Below are 23,335 nucleotides of genomic sequence, written 5' to 3'. Positions count from 1 at the left end.
GGATCTTACAGGGCCCCTATAGTCAAAAGAATATTGAAAAATTCATTCATTTAATTCATTCTCTGATGTTGCCCTAAATTAAAGAAGTTCTTTTTATAGCATTCCAATATTTACTAGATTCAAACAATGCATTTAATAAATGTAATGGTACAAACTCAAATATAAAGAGAATGAAGCTGGATTTTGAAAGTATCATTATCAAATTTTAACCACAGGTAAAATAAGGTCAACAGATATGCAAACAAATCAGGAAGTTCAGTTTGATGTGCTGACTGAAAGACAAGAGTGCTGGCATCTTTCTTATATTTTTACTCTTTTGCTGTCATATGGAATTGTCTCCTGGAGCAGTGCACAAGAGAAACTACCAGATTACTGCTAACAGAGACTTCACACCAGCAGTCGAAATATGCAGTGTGGCAGGCAGAAAACAGTGCCTCCATCTCATCTTAAGGTTTTTTTTTTTAAGCTCCAACATGAAGATTTGATTTGATTTATTTCATGTTCCATAGGCCCAACTGTGTTGGGTTCACAAGGATGTGGAATGAGTCAGTTTTTACAGATACATTATGATAATCTTATAGCATATACAGACATTTGAGTACATAATTATATAAAAATTTATACAGTGAAATCTTTGAGCAGCAATACAGTAAAAAGAAAATACGTTAAAGCACTAAAGAAAACTGATACAGAGCACACACAGATACAGAGCTTAAGTTAAATAACATTCTTAGTGGCATTATGTCAACATGTACTATATAATATTAAAATTTTACAATTTATTTAGTTAAAAATTCATCTAGACTGTAAAAAGCTTTTTCTAGTAGAAATATTTTTAGTGTTTTCTTAAACTTACTCTTGTTATGAATCTCTGTCTTTATTTCAGAAGGAAGAGCAATGAAGAGTTTTGTTCCAGTGCAGTGGATACCCTTTTACACCAAGCTCAAATTTCTATGCTTGCTGTGTATGTCATTCTTCCTCCGTGTGTTATGCTCATGATAATTACTGTTTGGTTGAAATTTCTCTCTATTTTTACAAACAAAACACATGAGAGAAAAAAATATATTGACATGTAGTTGTGTGTATTTTAAGTTTTTGAAAGCTGTTTCCACACGAGTCTCTTGGGCGCAATCCACATATAATTCTTAAAGCTCGCTTCTGTGCAATGAACACTTTCCTCGCTAATGGCTGGTTGTCCCAAAAAATAATTCCGTACTCAATGAGAGAATGAAAATAGCCATAGTATGCCACTTTTGCAGTGTTAGGTTCAACACATGTAGTGACAACCCATAAAGCAAAGGTAGCAGAGCTAAGCCTCTTACAGATATCAATAATATGTGAAGAGCAGTTCATTTTCTTGTCAATGTGCACTCCAAGAAATTTTGTTGTTTCCATTCTTTCTATTGGTTGATTACCACATGTTACACTTACCTCTCTCTCTCTTTCTGTTTCTGTACAGAATTGAATAAAGCTGGTCTTACTGGAATTTAATGAGAGACCATTCACTTTTAACCAGTTAACCACATCTGAGAGTATGTGATTAATGAGTTCCTCAAGAATGTTGTCTGTTCTACTGCTCACAAAAATTGTGGTATCATCAGCAAATAATGTAAATTTACAAGGCAGGCTTGTACATGATGGTAGATCATTTATAAAAATTAGGAATAATAGTGGCCCAAGAATTGAGCCCTGAGGCACTCCACATGTAATTGAACTCCATTCAGAATCTGAAGTAGCGTCACATACCCCACTCGAGATATTCAAGACAACTTTTTGTTTTCTGTCTTGAAGGTACGACTGTAGCCAATTGCCTGCAACACCACTTATTCCCACTAATTTTGCTTTTTGCAAGAGAATCTGGTGATCAACACAGTCAAATGCTTTGGATAAATCACAGAAGACACCAAGTGCTAGCATTTTTTCATTAAGAGTTTCTAGGACTTCATTTTCAAGTGCATAGACTGCATCTTCTGTTGAATGGCCCTTTTGAAAGCCAAATTGGCTCTTGCTGAGAACTCCATTCTCAAGAGATGATCAGTAATTCTTACATGTATTCGCTTTTCTAGAATTTTGGAGGAAGCTGCCAGCAAAGAGATAGGTTGATAGTTAGTTAAGCTTTATCGCCCTTTTTGTACAGGGGCTTCACAACTGCATACTTAAGTCTACAGGAAACAACACCTTTCTGAAGGGAAGCATTGAAAATATGAAAGAGAATGTCCCTTATCCACACACAAGAATATTTCAATAAATTACTAGATATATTATCAACCCCTGCAGAGTTCTTACTTTTTAGAGACACGATGATTTTTTGAATTTCTTCTACAGTTACAAGATTAAGGTGCATTTCTGAAATTGTGTTTGAATATACTGCTTGACAAAAAGTTACACCTTCATCAACATTGGGCTTGCAACCAATCTGTTGAGTTACTGATAGGAAATGTTTATTAAAAATCTCAGTCACCGTTTTGGGGTTATCTACTAGGGTACCTTCATATCTGATTTTATTTACATCTTCTTTGCTTGTTGTATCTCTTCCTGTTTCTTTTTTTACAATGCTCCAAATTGTTTTTATTTGATTATTAGAATTATCTGTTTTCTTCTCATAATAAAGTGCTTTTGATTTCTGTATTAGTTTCTTCAAAATTTTACAGTATCATCTTTAGTGTTTCCATTTTTATACATCTTTACACAATCTTATTGCAGCATAAGTTTCCCTTTTGGGTTACATGACTGTTTTATACCTTTTGTAATCCAAGGCTTACTTACAGAATTGGAAGCACTGTTTCTGACCCATTTCTTGGGAAATATTTCTTCAAAAAGAGCACAGAATTCATTTATAAAACAGTTAAATTTTGTTTCAACATCATTATGGCTATATACTAAAGACCAATCCATTTGCTGCAACCTGTGGTTGAAAGTTACTTTTGCCTCTTCATTCATTACTCTTATGAATTTCCACTGAGGAAATTCTTTTTTGAACAGATTAACGTCATAAAGAGTGAGAATTTGTCCATCATGATCTGAAAGCCCACTTATAACCTGCCTGACAGTATAATTCTGATGTCTACTTACATCTAAAAAAATGTTGTCTATCATAGTTTGTCACTCGGATGTAATTCTTGTTAGGAAGTTTATTACTGGTGTCAGATTAAGTAAGGTCATCACAATCTCAAAGTCAATTTTATTCCTATTTTCTGTCAAAGTTTATATTGAAATCACCGAAAACTACAATATCCTTTGCTTTTGAAAGTAACCCTGACAGAAGGAATTCCATTGAATGCAGAAAAGTTTTCATGTCACCTGAAGGAGCCCTGTAGACAGCCAATACTATTATTGTGTCGAATTTAGTTATTATTTCTGTGGCACATGCCACAAATTGTTGTTCCACACAATATTTCTTAATATCTGTAGCTTTGTATACCACACTATCCTTAACATAAATTGCTACTCCATCTTTGTCTTTACTTTCCCTACAGTAGTATGTTACTAAACTATAACTTACTATAGATGGCAAGGCACATTTATCAGTAACATGGTGCTCAGTTAAGCACAAAATCTGAGCATTATTTATACTGTCCTTTCTACTAATGTTAATAAGAAGTGGATCTGTTTTGTTTAAGAGGCCCCTTATATTTTGATGAAAGAAAGAGATGCCTTCCTCTTTGTTTTTCATTCTATTAGTGCTGTTACCTGACTGAGAATCCACTGGAGTCTGTCTTGAGACAGGGGAGAGGGAACACTTGACACTACCTACTGTTGTCCCTTCTTTTTCTTCAGACCCACACATAAAAAATCGTTGAGATGAGAAGGAGGCTCAGCATTTCTTCTGCCCAACAGCCTTCTATTTGTTGTTGTCAATGGTGATGCTGTTTCTGACACTTCAAATGTTGGTTCTGCCACTACTACTCTTTTTCCTTGTGAACTTTGAGTCTTCTCGTTTTTCCTGTTTTTGTCTAAAACATATTTGGATGATGAGGAACTGTAGTTCTTTTGTCATTGAAATCGATGTCCACTGTTCTTTCTGTTAAAATTTCGTCTTTTTTTACATGTTTTGCTGGTGCTGATGATGGTTCTAATGCTTTTACCTTTTTTTTGAAGTGTTTTTGTTATAGAGTCAAGTGATGGTGATGCAATTATCATTTCGATTTTGAATTTATTTTGGTGGTTTTTTATTAGCTTGGTTATCAGGTTTGCCAGATATTCTTTCCCCAAGCCATTGAGGTGAAGCCGTGTTGCATGTGGAATCTACGTCCAATACTGCTTATATCAATGCATTTCACATTTTTAAAATGTCTGCAGATTTTTGCAAACTGATTGTTGGCTTTTTTTATTTCCCTGTTAACACATGACCATCTTACAAGATCATAGTGATGCGGAATATTGACCAGTATTACGTTAGTGTGAGTGAGGTTCCTCAGACTCTGTTTAAGATCGCGCGCTGCACTCACCATTTCATTTTTGTAGACGTCGTTTGCGCCTCCCAGAAGTACAACGAAGTCTTTATCACGCAGATTTTTTGCCTCTGCAGATACAGTAATTTTTTTAATTTCGCTAAGTGAGGTTCCCGGTTGAAAGCTAACGCACAAGTTGAAAGGCTCAAATGGCTCTGAGCACTATGGGACTCAACATCTTAGGTCATAAGTCCCCTAGAACTTAGAACTACTTAAACCTAACTAACCTAAGGACATCACACACACCCATGCCCGAGGCAGGATTCGAACCTGCGACCGTAGCAGTCCCGCGGTTCCGGACTGCAGCGCCAGAACCGCTAGACCACCGTGGCCGGCACACAAGTTGAAAGCTAACATACTAATCTATGCCAATTTAAATATCAATACAATGAATTCAAATATTGTCACCAATACTTACTTGAACGTACTGATCAATTAGCCCTATACTTGTTCAAAATCCAGACCTATCAGATCATCTCCTACAGAAGCAGATATTTACATAGAATAGCTGACAACATTAAATGCATATAAAAGGGTCTATTCAGAACCAAACCTATATAAACTTGCAGTTCAGTTACAATACCAAACTTTGGAGGAAGTGTATCCCAAAACAAATACCATATTTGCATGAATATAGGCTGTGTGTGAACATAGGCCACACCTAAACTTTTGGCATCAGATTGGAAAGTATTACCATGCACAGTGCCAGGACTATAGCAAACAGCCTGCATTGTGGCAAGCCACACCTGCTACCATTCCTGACAGCCACTATGCATATCTTCAACTTATTGTGGACCAGCAGTACATGATACAGCCACAAAATTGTGCTGGCAGCCTTACATAACTGAGCAGAGCAAAGCAACAATATTATGCTTTGTACTTTGGGCACAACAGTACAGATTTTGCATATTGAGAGATCTGGTGATGTGATTAATTTAAGAGAGTTAGGAACTTCAGAGTTTAGGGCATGAGAAAAACTGATCATTTGGTTTGTGAGTGGTGATGGGAAAGGAACATTCTAGTTACACAGTGAAATTTAAAGTTCAAGTTATCAGAAAGCACAAAACTGGACAAAAATTTGATTTTAATGAAAAACATGTTCATCAGTGATGTGCAAGTGAAAACTCTTACATAGTTTGAAAAGCTGGAGTTCATTTAGAAAGCAAAAGTGCAGATATCAGCCAAAGAAAAAGTCTTGCTTGATTTTGTAGCTGAAGACAGAAAATTTGGATATGCCATTACAACTGAATTGAAGGCTGCAAGTTAGCACATAAAAACATTTCCCCAATGAAATTTAAAGTTTCATATGGGTGAGTCCGGCAGTTTATGCAATTAAATAATCTTCCTGTTCACTGCAGAGCTCCAGTTGTGCAAAAACTGCTTCAAGCTTATGAAAACAGATTGATATCTTTTCAGCATCATGTGCTCTGGCTTCAACGCAAAAATTTATTTACATTACCAAATAGGTAATTCAGACCAAACACCAGTCTATGTTGATATGCCGAACTGCACTATAGTAAATAATATTAAATAATGCAGGGGAATGTAGTATGCACTGTGGTAAATAATGTAGCGGAACATCGTGTGCAAATATGTACATGTGGTGGTGAAAAGCAACGGTGCACAATGATGTTGAGCAGTACAGATGATGTGAAAATTGCCACTGTATTTGGTTTTTAATTTGAAACTCTTCCCCATGGGAGCAAGCTTCCCAGCTGCTATTATTCTAAGAGCTCATGATGGTGGGTGGATACAGAGGAACTGGTCCTACATTGGATTTCAGTGGTGTGGAATAAGTGGTCAGGAGCTCTTCTTTGCTCAGGATCAATGTTTGGATAGGTTCTGTGGGCACACTGGTGATCAAGTGAAACAAATACTGAAAGAAGGAAACAGTGACCTACTGATTATCCCTGGTGGCACGTCAAGTGTGCTGCACCCTTTGGATGTGTGCATCAATCATCAAGTTAGTATAAGACAATTATATAGAAATTATATCATGAACAAAACAACTTTGACAGCAGGAGGCCATTTGCAATGTGCATTTGTCAGTAGTATGCTGTTAAATTCTAGCTGCTTGGTGGTCCATATCAGAAGAACTTTTCCTGATAAGTCTCCAAAAAATTGGAATTTCCAATACTGTTGATGGGACTGAATATGGCCTTTGTGATAAGAGACTGAGCAGCATTCTGGTTCATCTATGAAGGGTGAAGAATCAGACACTGGTGATGCTGAGATGATCGAAAGTGATTGTGCTCGATTTGGGTACCAGTAGGTACAAATAAGCTGCCACAGTTTTGCTTAACAAAAGTTGCTATCCTTTTTCAAAAAAGCTAATGTATTTGCAAACAAGATATAAGTTTTTCTGCTCTTTTCTTCTTAAATCTCTGATGGGTTACAAAAGTAACTGCAACAAATTGTAATGGTATTAATTTCAATCAAAAACATATGTGTATATGTCTTTTGAAATTGACAGTTAATGATCAAAGAGGGAAAATCTCTATTATAGGTCACATCATGATTTTTCAAGTGAATTTTAGGAAAAAGTGTGGCCTATATTTGAGCAGAAATGGTATTAACAAAATGCTTCATAAATTCATGGTACTATTTACATTATGCTACGAAGAAGCATTTCCCAAAAATGTGTACTCCTCAGATAAAAACATTTGGGTGACAAATGGTGTCAAAAGATTTGAACCTCAGGTATTTGGCATACATTTAAAATGAACCAGGTTTTTTGGAATTTTCCAAAAAAACTGGAACATTCATTCATGGAAAGGTACTCCTAGCCAGAAAAAAAATTACAAACACAAAACTGCTGAAGGCAGAAAACAAAAGCAGTGCAGCCTGGAACATTAATCCTACTCCCAACATCACCACTGCTGAAGCCCAGGCTATCCATGATCTGAAGGCTGACCAATCCATCATCATTCTTCCAGTGGACAAAGGTTCAACGACCACGGTCCTTGATCATCGGGAGTATGTGGCTGAGGGACTGCGTCAGCTTTCAGACAACACTACATACAAAGTTTGCCAAGGTAATCCCATTCCTGATGTCCAGGCGGAGCTTCAAGGAATCCTCAGAACCTTAGGCCCCCTACAAAACCTTTCACCTGACTCCATCAACCTCCTGACCCCACCGACACCCCGCACCCCTACCTTCTACCTACTTCCTAAAATTCACAAACCCAATCATCCCAGCCGCCCCATTGTAGCTGGCTACCAAGCCCCCACAGAACGTATCTCTGCCTACGTAGATCAACACCTTCAACCCATTACATGCAGTCTCCCATCCTTCATCAAAGACACCAACCACTTTTTCGAACGCCTGGAATCCTTACCCAATCTGTTACCCCCAGAAACCATCCTTGTAACCATTGATGCCACTTCCTTATACACAAATATTCCGCACGTCCAGGGCCTCGCTGCGATGGAGCACTTCCTTTCACGCTGATCACCTGCCACCCCATGTAAAACCTCTTTCCTCATTACCTTAGCCAACTTCATCCTGACTCACAACTTCTTCACTTTCGACATACCAACAATTAAAGGGAACAGCCATGGGTACCAGGATGGCCCCCTCATACGCCAACCTATTTATGGGTCGCTTAGAGGAAGCCTTCTTGGTTACCCAAGCCTGCCAACCCACAGTTTGGTACAAATTTATTGATGACATCTTCATGATCTGGACTCACAGTGAAGAAGAACTCCAGAATTTCCTCTCCAACCTCAACTCCTTTGGTTCCATCAGATTCACCCTACTCCAAATCCCATGCCACTTTCCTTGACGTTGATCTCCATCTGTCCAATGGCCAGCTTCACACATCCATCCACATCAAACCCACCAACAAGCAACAGTACCTCCATTATGACAGCTGCCATCCATTCCACATCAAACGGTCCCTTCCCTACAGCCTAGGTCTTCGTGGCAAACGAATCTGCTCCCATCCAGAATCCCTGAACCATTACACCAACAACCTGAAAAACCTAAAAACAGCTTTCGCATCCCGCAACTACCCTCCCGACCTGGTACAGAAGCAAATTACCAGAGCCACTTCCTCATCCCCTCAAACCCAGAACATCCCACAGAAGAACCCCAAAAGTGCCCCACTTGTCACAGGATACTTTCTGGGACTGGATCAGACTCTGAATATGGCCCTCCAGCAGGGATATGACTTCCTCAAATACTGCCCTGAAATGAGATCCATCCTTCATGAAATCCTCCCTACTCCACCAAGAGTGTCTTTCCGCCGTCCACCTAACCTTTGTAACCTCTTGGTTCATCCCTATGAAATCCCCAAACCATCTTCCCTACCCTCTGGCTCCTACCCTTGTAACCACCCCCAGTGTAAAACCTGTCCCATGCACCCTCCCACCACCACCTACTCCATTCCTGTAACCCGGAAGGTGTACACGATCAAAGGCAGAGCCACGTGTGAAAGCACCCACGTGATTTACCAACTGACCTGCCTACACTGTGAAGCTTTCTATGTGGGAATGACCAGCAACAAACTGTCCATTCACATGAATGGACACAGGCAGACAGTGTTTGTTGGTAATGAGGATCACCCTGTGGCTAAACATGCCTTGGTGCACGGCCAGCACATCTTGGCACAGTGTTACACCGTCTGGGTTATCTGGATACTTCCCACTAACACCAACCTGTCAGAACTCCAGAGATGGGAACTTGCCCTTCAGTATATCCTCTCTTCTCGTTACCCACCAGGCCTCAACCTCCGCTAATGTCAAGTTGCCGCCGCTCATACCTCACCTGTCATTCAACATCTTTGCGTCTGTACTTCTGCCTCGACTGACATCTCTGCCCAAACTCTTTGCCTTTACATATGTCTGCTTGTGTCTGTATATGTGTGGATGGATATGTGTGTGTATGCGCGAGTGTATACCTGTCCTTTTTCCCCCTAAGGTAAGTCTTTCCGCTCCCAGGATTGGAATGACTCCTTACCCTCTCCCTTAAAACCCACATCCTTTTGTCTTTCCCTCTCCTTCCCTCTTTCCCGATGAAGCAACCGTGGGATGCAAAAGCTTGAATTTTGTGTGTATGTTTGTGTTTGTTTGTGTGTCTATCGACCTGCCAGCGCTTTCGTTTGGTAAGTCACATCATCTTTGTTTTTATATATAGACACACACTCTCTCTCTCTCTCTGCATTGTTTCTTATAGTGAACATCACACTGAAGATATATAATATATGAATTCATAATAATATAAAAACAAGAATACTTTTAAATATTAATGCTGGTCATAAACAGCAGAAATTTACTAACTGACAATAGGTTAGTTTGGAAAGATAATCAAAACACATAATTTAGTTTGTGAGGGATCACATTCAAGAAAGTCTTGTATGCTGTAGAAGCAATGCTTTATAAGAGTGCAATTAGGTATTTTTTAATTTTGTTGGTTCTGGAATACTTTCTACTTCATTTAGGAGATGGTGTTCAATTGATTCCCATACATTTAACACTATTACTACACAGTTTATGAGAGTGGGGAAATAGTCTAATTTTTCTGACCTTGTGTTATGGTGTGACTGTCCATATTCCTGTGCAGTCTATTGATGTTTTGTTTCATCAGACAGAGCAGTTCAAACACATATTGACCAGGGAGAGGCAGAATGTTTAATTTTTTGAAGAGTGGTTTACATGTTCCTCTTTGCTGTTTGTATAGGATTACTCCAATTGTTTTCTATTTCTATTGTTTTTATTTTTTTTTAGTCTACATTGTTTTGCTGATTCAGTAATATGAACCAAAAAAATAATTTCATAGTATAGTACTGCATGGAAAAAAGAGTATAACATATGCATGTCAGTGTGCCGGCATTTTGCTCATCTCTCACTGAATGGAGCATAAAGCAAATTTTGCTTATACTGGAACTAATCACGTCAATGTGTTTTTTCCACATGAATATGTCAGTGATGTGAATCCCTAAGACATTTGTCTCATTAACAGATTCTACACTACAAGCATAGGCTTTCGCGGCCATTGTCACAGTCAAAATTTTTCTGGGTTTGTGACAGTATTGTTAATATGTAAAACTACGGATATTTAGGTCACTGTTGAAAGTGACTTTCTTCAGGGTGTTTTTGTTTACTGCTGAATGAGAAAAATGTTTCTTGTATACCTGCAGATGTCGCTGTTACGTCATTCCGACAGGTTGTTAAGGATGAAGGAGAGGGATGTTAGAAGTTCTTTATTGGCGCTTTTGTTATTTCTTTTCCTTGGTGAAAGCCAGATGTTTTGATTGGTGTTTGCAATGCTACCTGTGATTGGTGGAATCTGCAGTTGTGACACGGCATTGTTTTCCTGCTTTCTTGTGCTGGCTGAGGCATGCCAGCACTCTGTAAACCTGGGGCCTCTGAGGTCTCCTGCACATGTGTGTGCATTGCTTCACATGAGCTGTCATCCTGTAATGATGTTATTCCTGGCAGCCAATATGTTTGAAGTCTGTTCCCATCTTCTCTGTTCATGATGGCAGGTCACTTGGCTATTTCTATTGCCTTTCTAATCTTTCTTCTGTAAGTAAGAGGTGGCTTTGCCAGTACATGGAGTTTACAAAATCAGGTGCGAACAGGATTAGCGTATATAGGTGAGACAGGGTGACCCATTGATTGTGACCAGGCCAAATATCTCATGAAATAAGCACCAAATGAAAAAACTACAAACAACGAAACTTGTCTAGCTTGAAGGGGGAAACCAGATGGCGCTATGGTTGGCCCGCGAGATGGCACTGTCATAGGTCAAACGGATATCAACTGCGTTTTTTAAAATAGGAACCCCCATTTTTTATTACGTATTTGTGTAGTACATAAAGAAATATGAATTTTTTTAGTTGGACCACTTTTTTCACTCTGTGATAGATGGCACTGTAATAGTCACAAACATATGGCTCACAATTTTAAATGAACAGTTGGTAACAGGTAGGTTTTTCAAATTAAAATACAGAACATAGGTACATTTGAACATTTTACTTCTGTTGTTCCAATGTGATACACGTACCTTTGTGAACTTATCATTTCTGAGAACGCTTGCTGTTACAGAGTGATTACCTGTAAATACCACATTAATGCAATAAATGCTCAAAATGATGTCTTGTCAACCTCAATAAATTTGCCAATACATGTAACAACATTCCTCTCAACAGCGAGTAGTTCACCTTCCATAATTTTCACACAGGCATTGACAATGCGCTGACGCATGTTGTCACGCGTTGTCAGTGTATCATGATACCAAATATCCTTCTACTTTCCCCACAGAAAGAAATCCGGGGACGTCAGATCCAGTGAAGGTGCAGGCCATGGTATGGTGCTTTGATGACCAATCCACCTGTCATGAATTATGCTATTCAATACCACTTCAACCGCATGTGAGCTATATGCCGGACATCCATCATGTCAGAAGTACATCGCTATTCTGTCATGCAGTGAAACATCTTGTAGTGACATCAGTAGAACATTACGTAAGAAAACAGCATACATTCCACCATTTAGATCACCATCGATAAAATGGGGGCCAATTATCCTTCCTCCCATAGTGCTGCACCATACATTAACCCGCCAAGGTCGCTGATGTTCCACTTGTCGCAGCCATCATAGATTTTCCATTGCCCAGTAGTGCATATTATGCTGGTTTACGTTACCGCTGTTGGTGAATGACACTTGGTTGCCAAATAGAATGCATGCAAAAAATCTGTCATCGACGTGTAATTTCTCTTGTGCCCAGTGGCAGAACTGTACACGATGTTCAAAGTCGTCACCATATAATTCCTGGTGCATAGAAATTTGGTATGGGTGCAATCGATGTTGATGTAGCATTCTCAACACCGAAGTTTTTGAGATTCCCAATTCTCATGCAATTTGTCTGCTACTGATGTGCGGATTAGCTGCAACAGCAGCTAAAACATCTACTTGGGCATCATCATTTGTTGCAGGTTGTGGTTTATGTTTCACATGTGGCTGAACACTTCCTGTTTCCTTAAATAATGTAATATCCAGCGAATGGTCCGGACACTTGGATGATGTTGTCCAGGATACCGAGCAGCATACATTGCACACACCCGTCGGGCATTTTGATCACAATAGTTGTACATCAACACGATATCGACCTTTTCTGCAATTGGTAAATGGTACATTTTAACATGGGTAATGTATCACAAAGCAAATACCATCTGCACTGGCAGAATGTTACGTGATACCACGTACTTATACATTTGTGACTATTACAGCACCATCTATCACAAAGCCAAAAATGTTGTCCAACTGAAACGTTCATATTTCTTTCCATACTACATGAATATGTAATAAAAAATGGGGGTTCTTATTTTAAAAAAAGCAGTTGATATCCGTTTGACCTACGGCTGTGCCATCTACCGGGCCAACCATAGCGCCATCTGGTTTCCCCCTTCAAGGTGGACGAGTTTTGTTCTTTGAAATTTTTTTCATTTGATGCTTATTGCGTGAGCCATTAGGCCTGGTCACTATCAATGGACCACCCTGTAGATATCTGAACACTGAAGATATATCTGACTAAGACAACACACCAAGTCAGTGGTGGCAGAACACTGGAATGAGTGCAGCAAACATATTGATTTTGCTGAAACTTGTGCATTGCTGAAGCAGCCTCTTACTTTCAGGAGGAAGATTAGAGGGGCAATAGAAATAGCCAAGCAACCCGTCATCATGAATAGAGAAGTCAGGTACCAACTTCCAATGTCTTGGCTGCCAGCAATAACAGCATTAAAGGATGACAATTCACCTGAAGCAATACACACTGATGCACGGGAGACCACAGCGGCCACAGATACAAAGAGTAGTGGCACACTTCAGCCAGCACAAGAAAGCAACAAAACAATGCCATGCCACAACTGCCTCCTGGTTTTCCATTTGCTGATTTTCACCCATTACAAGCAGTAATGCAAACACCAATCAAAATGTTGGGTTTCCACCAATGAAAATAAATAATAAAAACACCAATGAAGAACTTCTAGCATTGCTCTCCCTCATCCTTAACAGCCTCTCAGAATTATGTAACAGCAACATCTGCAGGTATATATAAGATACAGAGTTTTCTCATTCAGCAATAAACAATAACACCCAGAAGGAGGTCACTTGCAACAGTGACCAAACTGTCTGTAGTTTTATATATTGACAATATGGTCACAAACCCAGATAAAATTTATTAAATTCTACACTGATTCCACTTTTGTTACTGTAGGAAGCTGGGAGTTTTGTTCTGAATGGTATGGAACTTTAAGCATACTGCTTTTTTTTTTTTTTCTCTCCCTCAATGAGCCCAGTTGGGCTCTTTTTCTATTAACTGCTGACTGGAGAGATTCATCTGCATTTGAGATCAGGACATCATCAGTGAAGAGAAATATCTTACTAGTGGGTATGGTGGAGAGAAGGTCGTTTAAGTAAACTAGAAATAATAAAGGACCTAAAACTGAGCGCTTTGGCACACCACATTTTGTGACTTATGTAGACAAGTACATCCCATTTAGGATTCCTGATTGACTATTTATGTGGACACACAGTGCTCAGTCACTGATGTAATTGCTGAACCAGTCATGGGCAGTTCCCCTTATCCCATAAGAATCCAACTTTTGCAAAAGTATGTCGTGATTTACCATGTCAAAAGCCTTTGTGAGGTCAAGAAGAACACCTATATCTGGGCATTTCTTGTCAATGAGATGTAGAGTAGTAACAAGAAATTCATAAATTACAACAGCAGTGCTTTTATTTTCTTGTTAACATAACTGAGCAGAAGAAAGATTTTTTTTCAAGTATTTTGCTGAATACAGACAGCACTGCAACTGGATGGTAGTTGCTGGGATCTTCTTTAGATCCCTTTTTGTGTATGGATACAGCTTCTGTTATTTTAAGTTTCCTTGGGAATATTGCATCTGAAAAGCAAGCATTTATTACACGAGACAGTGGCTTTTATTAATAAGTTTGCTGTATCTGTGGAGCAGCAAGCAGGGATTATGTCTTCTGCTGCTGATGTTCTTCTTTATTTTACCACGAATTATCTTTTCTGTCTCTGCATTCAATGTTGGTGATAAAAATATTGTATTGATACAGGTATTGAGGACTGATTGAGGGGGGCAATTACTTTTTAAATGATCTGTTAGTTTTTCTACAGTTGCAATAAAGTAGGAGCTAAATTTCTCAGCTACTTCATCTTGGTTAGTAATTAATGTTGCATTTACTTTAAGTTTAATGTTACTAATGCTACTTCTATTCCTACCTGTTTTGCATTGATTATTTGCCACATGCATTTGCTTTTATTGTATGAAGATTTCAGAAGACTTTTTTTCAGTGAAGTAGTGCTTTAATTTTTCACTTTTACCAAGGTTATCTTGCTGAGGAAGAAAAGCTATCTCCTGCTCTTTGCTGAGGTTGCTCTGTTGTTACATACACTCCTGGAAATGGAAAAAAGAACACATTGACACCGGTGTGTCAGACCCACCATACTTGCTCCGGACACTGCGAGAGGGCTGTACAAGCAATGATCACACGCACGGCACAGCGGACACACCAGGAACCGCGGTGTTGGCCGTCGAATGGCGCTAGCTGCGCAGCATTTGTGCACCGCCGCCGTCAGTGTCAGCCAGTTTGCCGTGGCATACGGAGCTCCATCGCAGTCTTTAACACTGGTAGCATGCCGCGACAGCGTGGACGTGAACCGTATGTGCAGTTGACGGACTTTGAGCGAGGGCGTATAGTGGGCATGCGGGAGGCCGGGTGGACGTACCGCCGAATTGCTCAACACGTGGGGTGTGAGGTCTCCACAGTACATCGATGTTGTCGCCAGTGGTCGGCGGAAGGTGCACGTGCCCGTCGACCTGGGACCGGACCGCAGCGATGCACGGATGCACGCCAAGACCGTAGGATCCTACGCAGTGGCGTAGGGGACCGCACCGCCACTTCCCAGCAAATTAGGGACACTGTTGCTCCTGGGGTATCGGCGAGGACCATTCGCAACTGTCTCCATGAAGCTGGGCTACGGTCCCGCACACCGTTAGGCCGTCTTCCGCTCACGCCCCAACATCGTGCAGCCCGCCTCCAGTGGTGTCGCGACAGGCGTGAATGGAGGGACGAATGGAGACGTGTCGTCTTCAGCGATGAGAGTCGCTTCTGCCTTGGTGCCAATGATGGTCGTATGTGTGTTTGGCGCTGTGCAGGTGAGCGCCACAATCAGGACTGCATACGACCGAGGCACACAGGGCCAACACCCGGCATCATGGTGTGGGGAGCGATCTCCTACACTGGCCGTACACCACTGGTGATCGTCGAGGGGACACTGAATAGTGCACGGTACATCCAAACCGTCATCGAACCCATCATTCTACCATTCCTAGACCGGCAAGGGAACTTGCTGTTCCAACAGGACAATGCACGTCCGCATGTATCCTGTGCCACCCAACGTGGTCTAGAAGGTGTAAGTCAACTACCCTGGCCAGCAAGATCTCCGGATCTGTCTCCCATTGAGCATGTTTGGGACTGGATGAAGTGTCGTCTCACGCGGTCTGCACGTCCAGCACGAACGCTGGTCCAACTGAGGCGCCAGGTGGAAATGGCATGGCAAGCCGTTCCACAGGACTACATCCAGCATCTCTACGATCGTCTCCATGGGAGAATAGCAGCCTGCATTGCTGTGAAAGGTGGATATACACTGTACTAGTGCCGACATTGTGCATGCTCTGTTGCCTGTGTCTATGTGCCTGTGGTTCTGTCAGTGTGATCATGTGATGTATCTGACCCCAGGAATGTGTCAATAAAGTTTCCCCTTCCTGGGAGAATGAATTCACGGTGTTCTTATTTCAATTTCCAGGAGTGTATATTTTTTTGTTTTTAAAGGGGAACAGCAGTTTAAATAGTAACAGAAAATGTTTAAATGTTTCTGATTTTTCGTCTGCTGTTTGATAGTGGTATACAAGATTACAGTTTTCTGTTTGAATATGGTATGGTAAAAAAAAAATTAAGGTCATTGTTTTGACAAATTATTACACAGAGCAATGTTCTTGAACGTTGTGTTACCATCTACAGTTATTTTAAATATTCATTTACATTTTAACAGCTATTATTTGGTAAATATTTTTTTAGCCTGTGGCTAAAAGTGTGGGAATCATTCACATCTTTTATTTCCTTTTGGCAGTCTATGGTACAATTTTATTCCATGGTATAAGACACTATCTTTTTGGCTTGTTTCTTCTGTTTAGATGGGTTTGGTTCCATGGTCGTGTATTGTTCTGTTTGTGGTGTAGAGATTATGATTTTTCATATATAATTTATGTTGTGACAGATTTATTCACATGGAACTGTCTGAATTTCTAGCATTTGAGTAATTCTTTACATGTGCTCTGTTACCTGTTACTACTATTTGTACACTCCTTTCTGTATCTTTGCCAAAATTCTCACTTGTTCTGTCCACTACAATTGACAGTCTACATTCATCCCCAAGAATATGGTATCAGTTACACAATCTCAATTTTAATGAAATATTATTGGGATTTTTATTTCGTTAGAAGTTTATAAAGTTTGTCTTTTTCACATTTAAAGTTACTCTAACCTTAAATGACCAGTTGTGGATGTCTCTGAAATGTTCATTTGATTTTTCTGTTAACTGTGTCAAATTTTTGTCTGTCTTCATTATCATGTTCTCATTACCAAGCAGTATTTTTCTCCATACCTGACACTCTGTGGGAAATGATTTATATACATTGCTCAACAAAAGTTTGCATTACTATCATAAAATTTTGGTCTATGATACTAGAGGTCTCACTGACCTGGGCACTTCATGCATTATCCAGCATTAACATTAATGCATTAGCATATACTGCATATACTGGACAGTACTTACTACTGGCATGCTTTGTGGCCATTTCCAAGTCATGTAAACATGCCGTTGATACAGCAGCTCAGCACTTTCAATGCTGGATCGTTTCCACCAACGGTCTGCTCACAGGTGCCCAACATCAGCTGCCAGAAATACTGAAGATGACAATGCGAGATCGCTCCGTAGTCCAGCAGTGTCTCGGTATCTTCAAAGATGCAATGTCAACCAAATGCGTTGGCCAGCACTGTCTCCAGACATGAATGCAACTGAGCATGCATGGGAACTGTTAAAGGTGGCCATTGCACAGTGCCCGAATCCAACTGATCTTCAGAATCTCACTGGAACTGTCATTGAGGAGTGGGACCCTATATACCAAGATAAACTTGATGGTATCATCCAGATTATACCTTGCAGAGTGGACGAACTCATCCATGTGCATAGAGGACATACTCACTACTAAAGACATAATCGTCATGTGAGAAAGATTTTCACTGTCTTTGTCTTGCAACATGTACACTTAGAGAGCCCACTTTGTTTTACAATGATTTTTTTTGTAACTAACCAAAATCATTGTCTTCAGAAGGGATTATTTTTATTTTGATAATAAGATGTTGTACAAACCACAGTGTATGTACTATAAGAACTCATTGCAGTAAACTATGATATTCCAAACTTTTGTTGAGGTGTGTATGTAAGGAAGAGGACTGGGCCCAATACACTTTCCTGGAGGACGTCTATATTAATATATTTTGAATCTGATAAATGATTTACTACTTTTAGAAATATGAGATTTCAAGTTGTTGCACCCAGTTTTCCATATAATTTAAACAAGTTCTTTGCCATACCCCTTATTTCCAGCGGTCCTAATTTGTCTAATACACTGAAGTGCCAAAGAATCTGGTACAGGCCTGCATATTCAAATACATAGGTATGTAAACAGGCAGAATACAGCACTGCAGTTGGCAACGCCTATATAAGACAAGTGTCTGATGCATTAGTTAGATCAGTTACTGCTGCTACAATGGCACTTTATCAAGATTTAAGTGAGTGAACGAGGTGTTATAGTCAGTGCATGAGCGATGGGACACAGCATCTCCGAGGTAGCGATGAAGTGGGGAGCTTCCTGTACAGCCATTTCACAAGTGTACATTGAATATCAGGAATGCAGTAAAACATCAAGTATCCAACACTGCTGTGCCGGGAAAAAAAATCCTGCAAGAAAGGGACCAACAAACACTGAAGAGAATTGTTCGCCATGAACAGAAGTGCAACCTTTCCGCAGATTGCTGCAGATCTCAGTGCTGGGCCATCAACAAATGTCAGCATGTGAACCATTCAACGAAACATCGATACGGGCTTTCAGAGCCAAAGGCCCACTCATGTGCCCTTGATGACTGCACAGTACCAAGCTTTATGGCTTGTCTTGGTCTGTCAGCACTGACATTGGACTATTGATGAGTGAAAACACATTGCATGGTCGGCCGAGTCTTGATTCAAATTGTATCAAGCGGAAGGACGTGTACAGGTATGGAGACAACCTCATGAATCCACAGATCCTGCATGTCAGCAGGGGACTTTTCAGGCTGGCAGAGGCTCTGTAATAGTGTGGGCCGAGTGCAGTTGGAGTGCTTTGGGACCCCTCATATGTCTCTATGCGACTGAAACAGGTGACACATGCGTAAGCACACTGTCTGATCACCTGCATCCATTCATGTCCATTGTGCATTGAACGTACTTGGGCAATTCCAGCAGAACAATGTGACACCCCCACAAGTCCAAAATTGCTACAGAGTGGCTCCAGGAACACACTTTTGAGTTTTAACACTTCCGCTGGCCACCAAACTCCGCAGACATGAACATTATTTAGCACATCTGGGATGCCTTACAACGTGCTGGCTGTTCAGAAGAGACTCTTACGGATTTATGGACAGCCCTGCAGGGTTCATGGTGTCAATTCCCTCCGGCACTATTTCAGAAATTACCGAGTTAATGCCGGGTCATGTTGTGACACTACTGCATGCTTGCGGGGCCCTGCATGATATTAGAGTGTATCAGTTTCTTTGGCTCTTCAGTGTAGAGAGTTGTGTAATAAAACCTGTGATCATTTGTGTGCGTGTTGTGTTGTCGCCCCAGTCTAGAGCTTCAAGTACAACTTCAGTAAACTGTGCTATAGCTGGCTTCGTACTTCTTGTGTGCTTGAAACGAACAGTACATAGCACAAGAGGTTGTATTTATTCAGTATTTCTTTAATCTATTTTCCATATGGTTCTTATTGTTTTGGGAATGCAAGATAACGAAGAAATTGGTCTGTAGCTTTTTACATTTTCTGTATCACCATTTTATTTTTGCATTGGTATTACCGTACTTTTGCTTGTTTCAGATATTCATGAAAGCAGCGCGATGTGAAAGAGTCATTGATTATTATTGTTAATGTCGTTTTTATGTTGTTTATACATTTCTAATCTTTATTTTATGTTAATATACGACACATTATCTCGGCTCCGCTAAAACTGTAGCTCCATTACAACTCAGTGTAACAGGTAATATACTTCTGTACACCTGACAGGGTCAACAGTGGCCTGAATTCAAGAAATTTATGCAAACTTTTCATTGTTGAAGTTCCTGAACATGAGCCGTCTGCGCTCTAAATGCACTGAAATGAACAACACTTAGTGACTGAATGAGGTTTGTTTTATTTTTTATACGAAGTAATACAGTCGTGCGACAACATTGACAACAACCGATAAAATGAATATACGTTTTACCTCAGTGACGAATTATGAATTATATCCGAATAATATTGCATACGACATTTCTGAATGAAAATGGGTATAGTCAGATTTTTGACATCTTCGTCTCCAAAATCAGATAATCGTGACGCAAAATTTTCAGAGCTCAGACGTTTTGTACCGAATTGTTGGCAGTATGGCGAGAAAAAGCTGGTAATTTCCAAGAATGATTGCCTATCGAAGTTGCGGTGTCCAAACAATACATATTGAACATGCGATCGTAAATCGATCATGCGACTCTGGTGGCGGGGGTTGTGATCAATTATTTGTGACCGTCATTTTTATCTTTTTTCCGTCGTTCCCTTAGTTGCTCTACATTACATACCTGCATTACATATTCGTGAGTTGCTAGGGAATCCCAGACGATTTATGTCGTTAGTGAGTCGGATGTCTGGTGTTCTTGATGTTTCTTCGGCGGATTCTCTTACATGGAAAAATCTAATTCCATGTTTATCCAGCGTAGAAAATTGTTCGACTTTTTGTCACAAATATGGAGTACCACCGGGCGAGGAAATAAGATGCTATGTAGATTGTGGTAGTGCGAAGTGTGTAGAACTTCGTAAAAACAATTTCGATACTGAAATACCGTTTACAATTTCATTGCGGACAGTGCGGAAAACGAACGAGTACCAGGAAGAATATATGGTTTGACTCTTCCAAATTATCCATCCAGACCGTCGTAATGGACTTTTATATGATGACAACACCGACGACGAGTAAGATAAGTCGTCTCCCTTGAAAATACAAGTATTTTTATAACGTTCTTCTTTTGTCGTTGCTGTAGCGACCACCGTAAACATACTCATAACGCCCGCCACCAGAGTTGCATGATCCATTTACGATCGCACGCTCGATATATATCGTTTGGACCCCGCGACTTCGATAGGCAATCAATCTTGGAAATTACCAAAAAGCTTAACCATATGTCAAGATCTGAAGCATCTGACTTCCAGTTGAAGTTCTTATCAAAAGAAGCACCAAATTTTTACGAATTTTCGGTTTCATTTATTGATTTACTCTCATGAATTCGGTGATAGTCCATGGCAGAGTAACTTGCAAGAGAGTATTCATTACACTTTCAAGAATTCAGGTTACTCCATTACGTAAGGAATGCAGTACCGACGCAATTATGTCTTACATGAAGTAAGCATACGAGTCAGTAGACTCGAGCAGTTTACCTGTAGGCGGAAACAGGCGGCGCCGCCTTCGCTGTGCTGATGATCTTCCTGACAGTCTTGGACATGCCGGCAGCGAGTGCTGGTGATCGGCAGGCTAGCAGCTGTGCGACTGCTCCAGTCAACAGTCGGCGGCAGCTCTGCTGGCATAACATTACGTCACAACAGGGACCTGTCGAGGTCACGGACTGCACTGCTATCGCGCCGCTCGTCGCTGTCGTATTGCCAGCACGCGCAGTGATAAACAGGCACCAGCGATGATACAACTACTCGCCGCTGCAGTTACACATGCGTTCAGCCTAAAAGAGCGACATTTATTTTTAATGTTACAAACTGGCAACAAGCCGAGAGATGTGTCCACAGAGCTTACGAAATGTTTCAACAATTTATAGTCAATCTTATTTTTATTCAATCGTCATGCTGCCAGCAATATATGAAGTTGACTGGTTAGTCAAAATTTTAATGTGATTTACTTATAGAAGTTCTAGTGAAAATATGCAGCTTACATCTGCTCTGCAAGCTGCCTAACGGTGTGTGGCGGAGCATGATTTTGGTGGTGCTATTTTTCCATTTGCGAACCGTGCGCGAAAAGAATGATTGTAGGTAAATCTCTATATTAGGTCTAATTTGTCGAATTTCCTCGTCCTGGTCATTTCACGAGGAGTATGCTGGAGGAAGTGATATGTTGCGCGACGCTTTCTCACACCGTACTCTCACGGAATATCAACAGTAACCCACTTGATAATGCACAACGTTCTTTCGTAGCGTTTACCACTGGAGTTCGTTCAGCGTCTCCGTAATGTTACTATCGCTTCTATTCGCCCAGCCTGCTCAGGTCGCTCGGCATTCGTACAACTATACGAACATCTCGGAGTTGTCATCTTGGCCGCTGTGGCGCTAGCAGCAGTAGACCCGCGCTGGATAGACATGAGAATCAACTGCGCAAATGGATTAAACATCGTGCTTTTTCGTTTCCTTGAGTAGATTTGTGACATTATATTGAGTTGTCATAAAGAAATTACGTTGGATTTATTCCATTACACGGATGTATGTAAATGCAGTAATTTATTATGAGAAACCACTACAAAGCTTGCACAAATCCGATGCACATTTCGTGTTTCACATATCTTCTCTAATTTCCAATATCATTGGCACATCTGCTCAAATTAGTTATTTCTTATGATCTTACCGTTCATTTACATGAACACAGTGATGTTACGTTACAGGTTTCAGTTTACTAACTGCAATGGTGTAATGCTGCGTTACTTTTTGCAGGAGCCAACGTGGTAAAGTGAAAGGAGTTTCATTTCACGAATTTTTCAGCCAACGTGATTACAAAGAATCATGGCTTAAAGAAATATCTGGAACAGATTTCGCAACAGTAAACTCTAGATCTTATTTCTGACTATCGATATGTATTAAACATTGAGAATCAGCAGGACGCTGTTGTTTCCTTGGTTTTTTCCCTTTTTTATCTAGCTTTATAAAGCCAAACAAGTCAAATAAGAAAGGAGGTCTATTATCAGATCCATGGTCAAACCATTTCTTCATGTGTCTGCTCGCACAGGTATCACGGCAATAATAATAATTACCGTTGTTCCCATTACACAGTATCCAGAGTGACATTTTAGACGGAAGGAAAGGTGATGAAAATAGAGCAAAATAAATTGGACGGTTTAAACTTTTAGGTCTTGAAAAGAAACTCAGTGAAACCACTCAGTAGTTGGAGTATTATAACAGCAATTGTCACAAAGCTTTGTCACATATAATTAAAACAGCAGAGTAAGATCCATAAAATGTAAAATCTTCATTACTTCTTGTGCAAATAGCCAACTTCAAGAAATATTCTCCCAGATGGACAGATTGTATTATAGAACATAGTATAGCGTGGAAATCAGCATCATCCAAAGCATTCATACATGCTGCAAAAATATCTCACAATTGCCTTCTACGAGCACACTGTCCCGCTATTTGGACGACACTCGTGCTAAACAGGAGTTTGTAAAAGAGAGATTAATCTTAGAATCTAAACGTTTGAATGGCGTTGAAAGATTCTGTTCCTTGATATTGGAC

At 40.2% G+C, this 23,335-nt stretch overlaps 1 protein-coding gene across 1 annotated transcript in view; it reads right to left on the bottom strand.

Annotated features, from left to right (window-relative positions):
* LOC126175781 (2-iminobutanoate/2-iminopropanoate deaminase-like) overlaps positions 1 to 21,474 on the bottom strand; it is a 48,683-nt gene extending 27,209 nt beyond the window's left edge. The window contains exon 1 of the mRNA XM_049922753.1: positions 21,266 to 21,474. Coding sequence (XP_049778710.1) covers positions 21,266 to 21,417 — 152 coding nt within the window. The 5' untranslated portion in view covers positions 21,418 to 21,474. The remainder of the gene's footprint in view (positions 1 to 21,265) is intronic.
* Between the last annotated feature and the right edge of the window lie 1,861 nt (positions 21,475 to 23,335).

Source organism: Schistocerca cancellata, chromosome 3 (assembly GCF_023864275.1).
Source record: "Schistocerca cancellata isolate TAMUIC-IGC-003103 chromosome 3, iqSchCanc2.1, whole genome shotgun sequence".
Taxonomy (NCBI): Eukaryota; Metazoa; Arthropoda; class Insecta; order Orthoptera; family Acrididae; genus Schistocerca; species Schistocerca cancellata.
The sequence above is the reverse complement of the archived record's forward strand: the minus strand, read 5'-3'. Positions and strand labels throughout refer to the sequence as shown.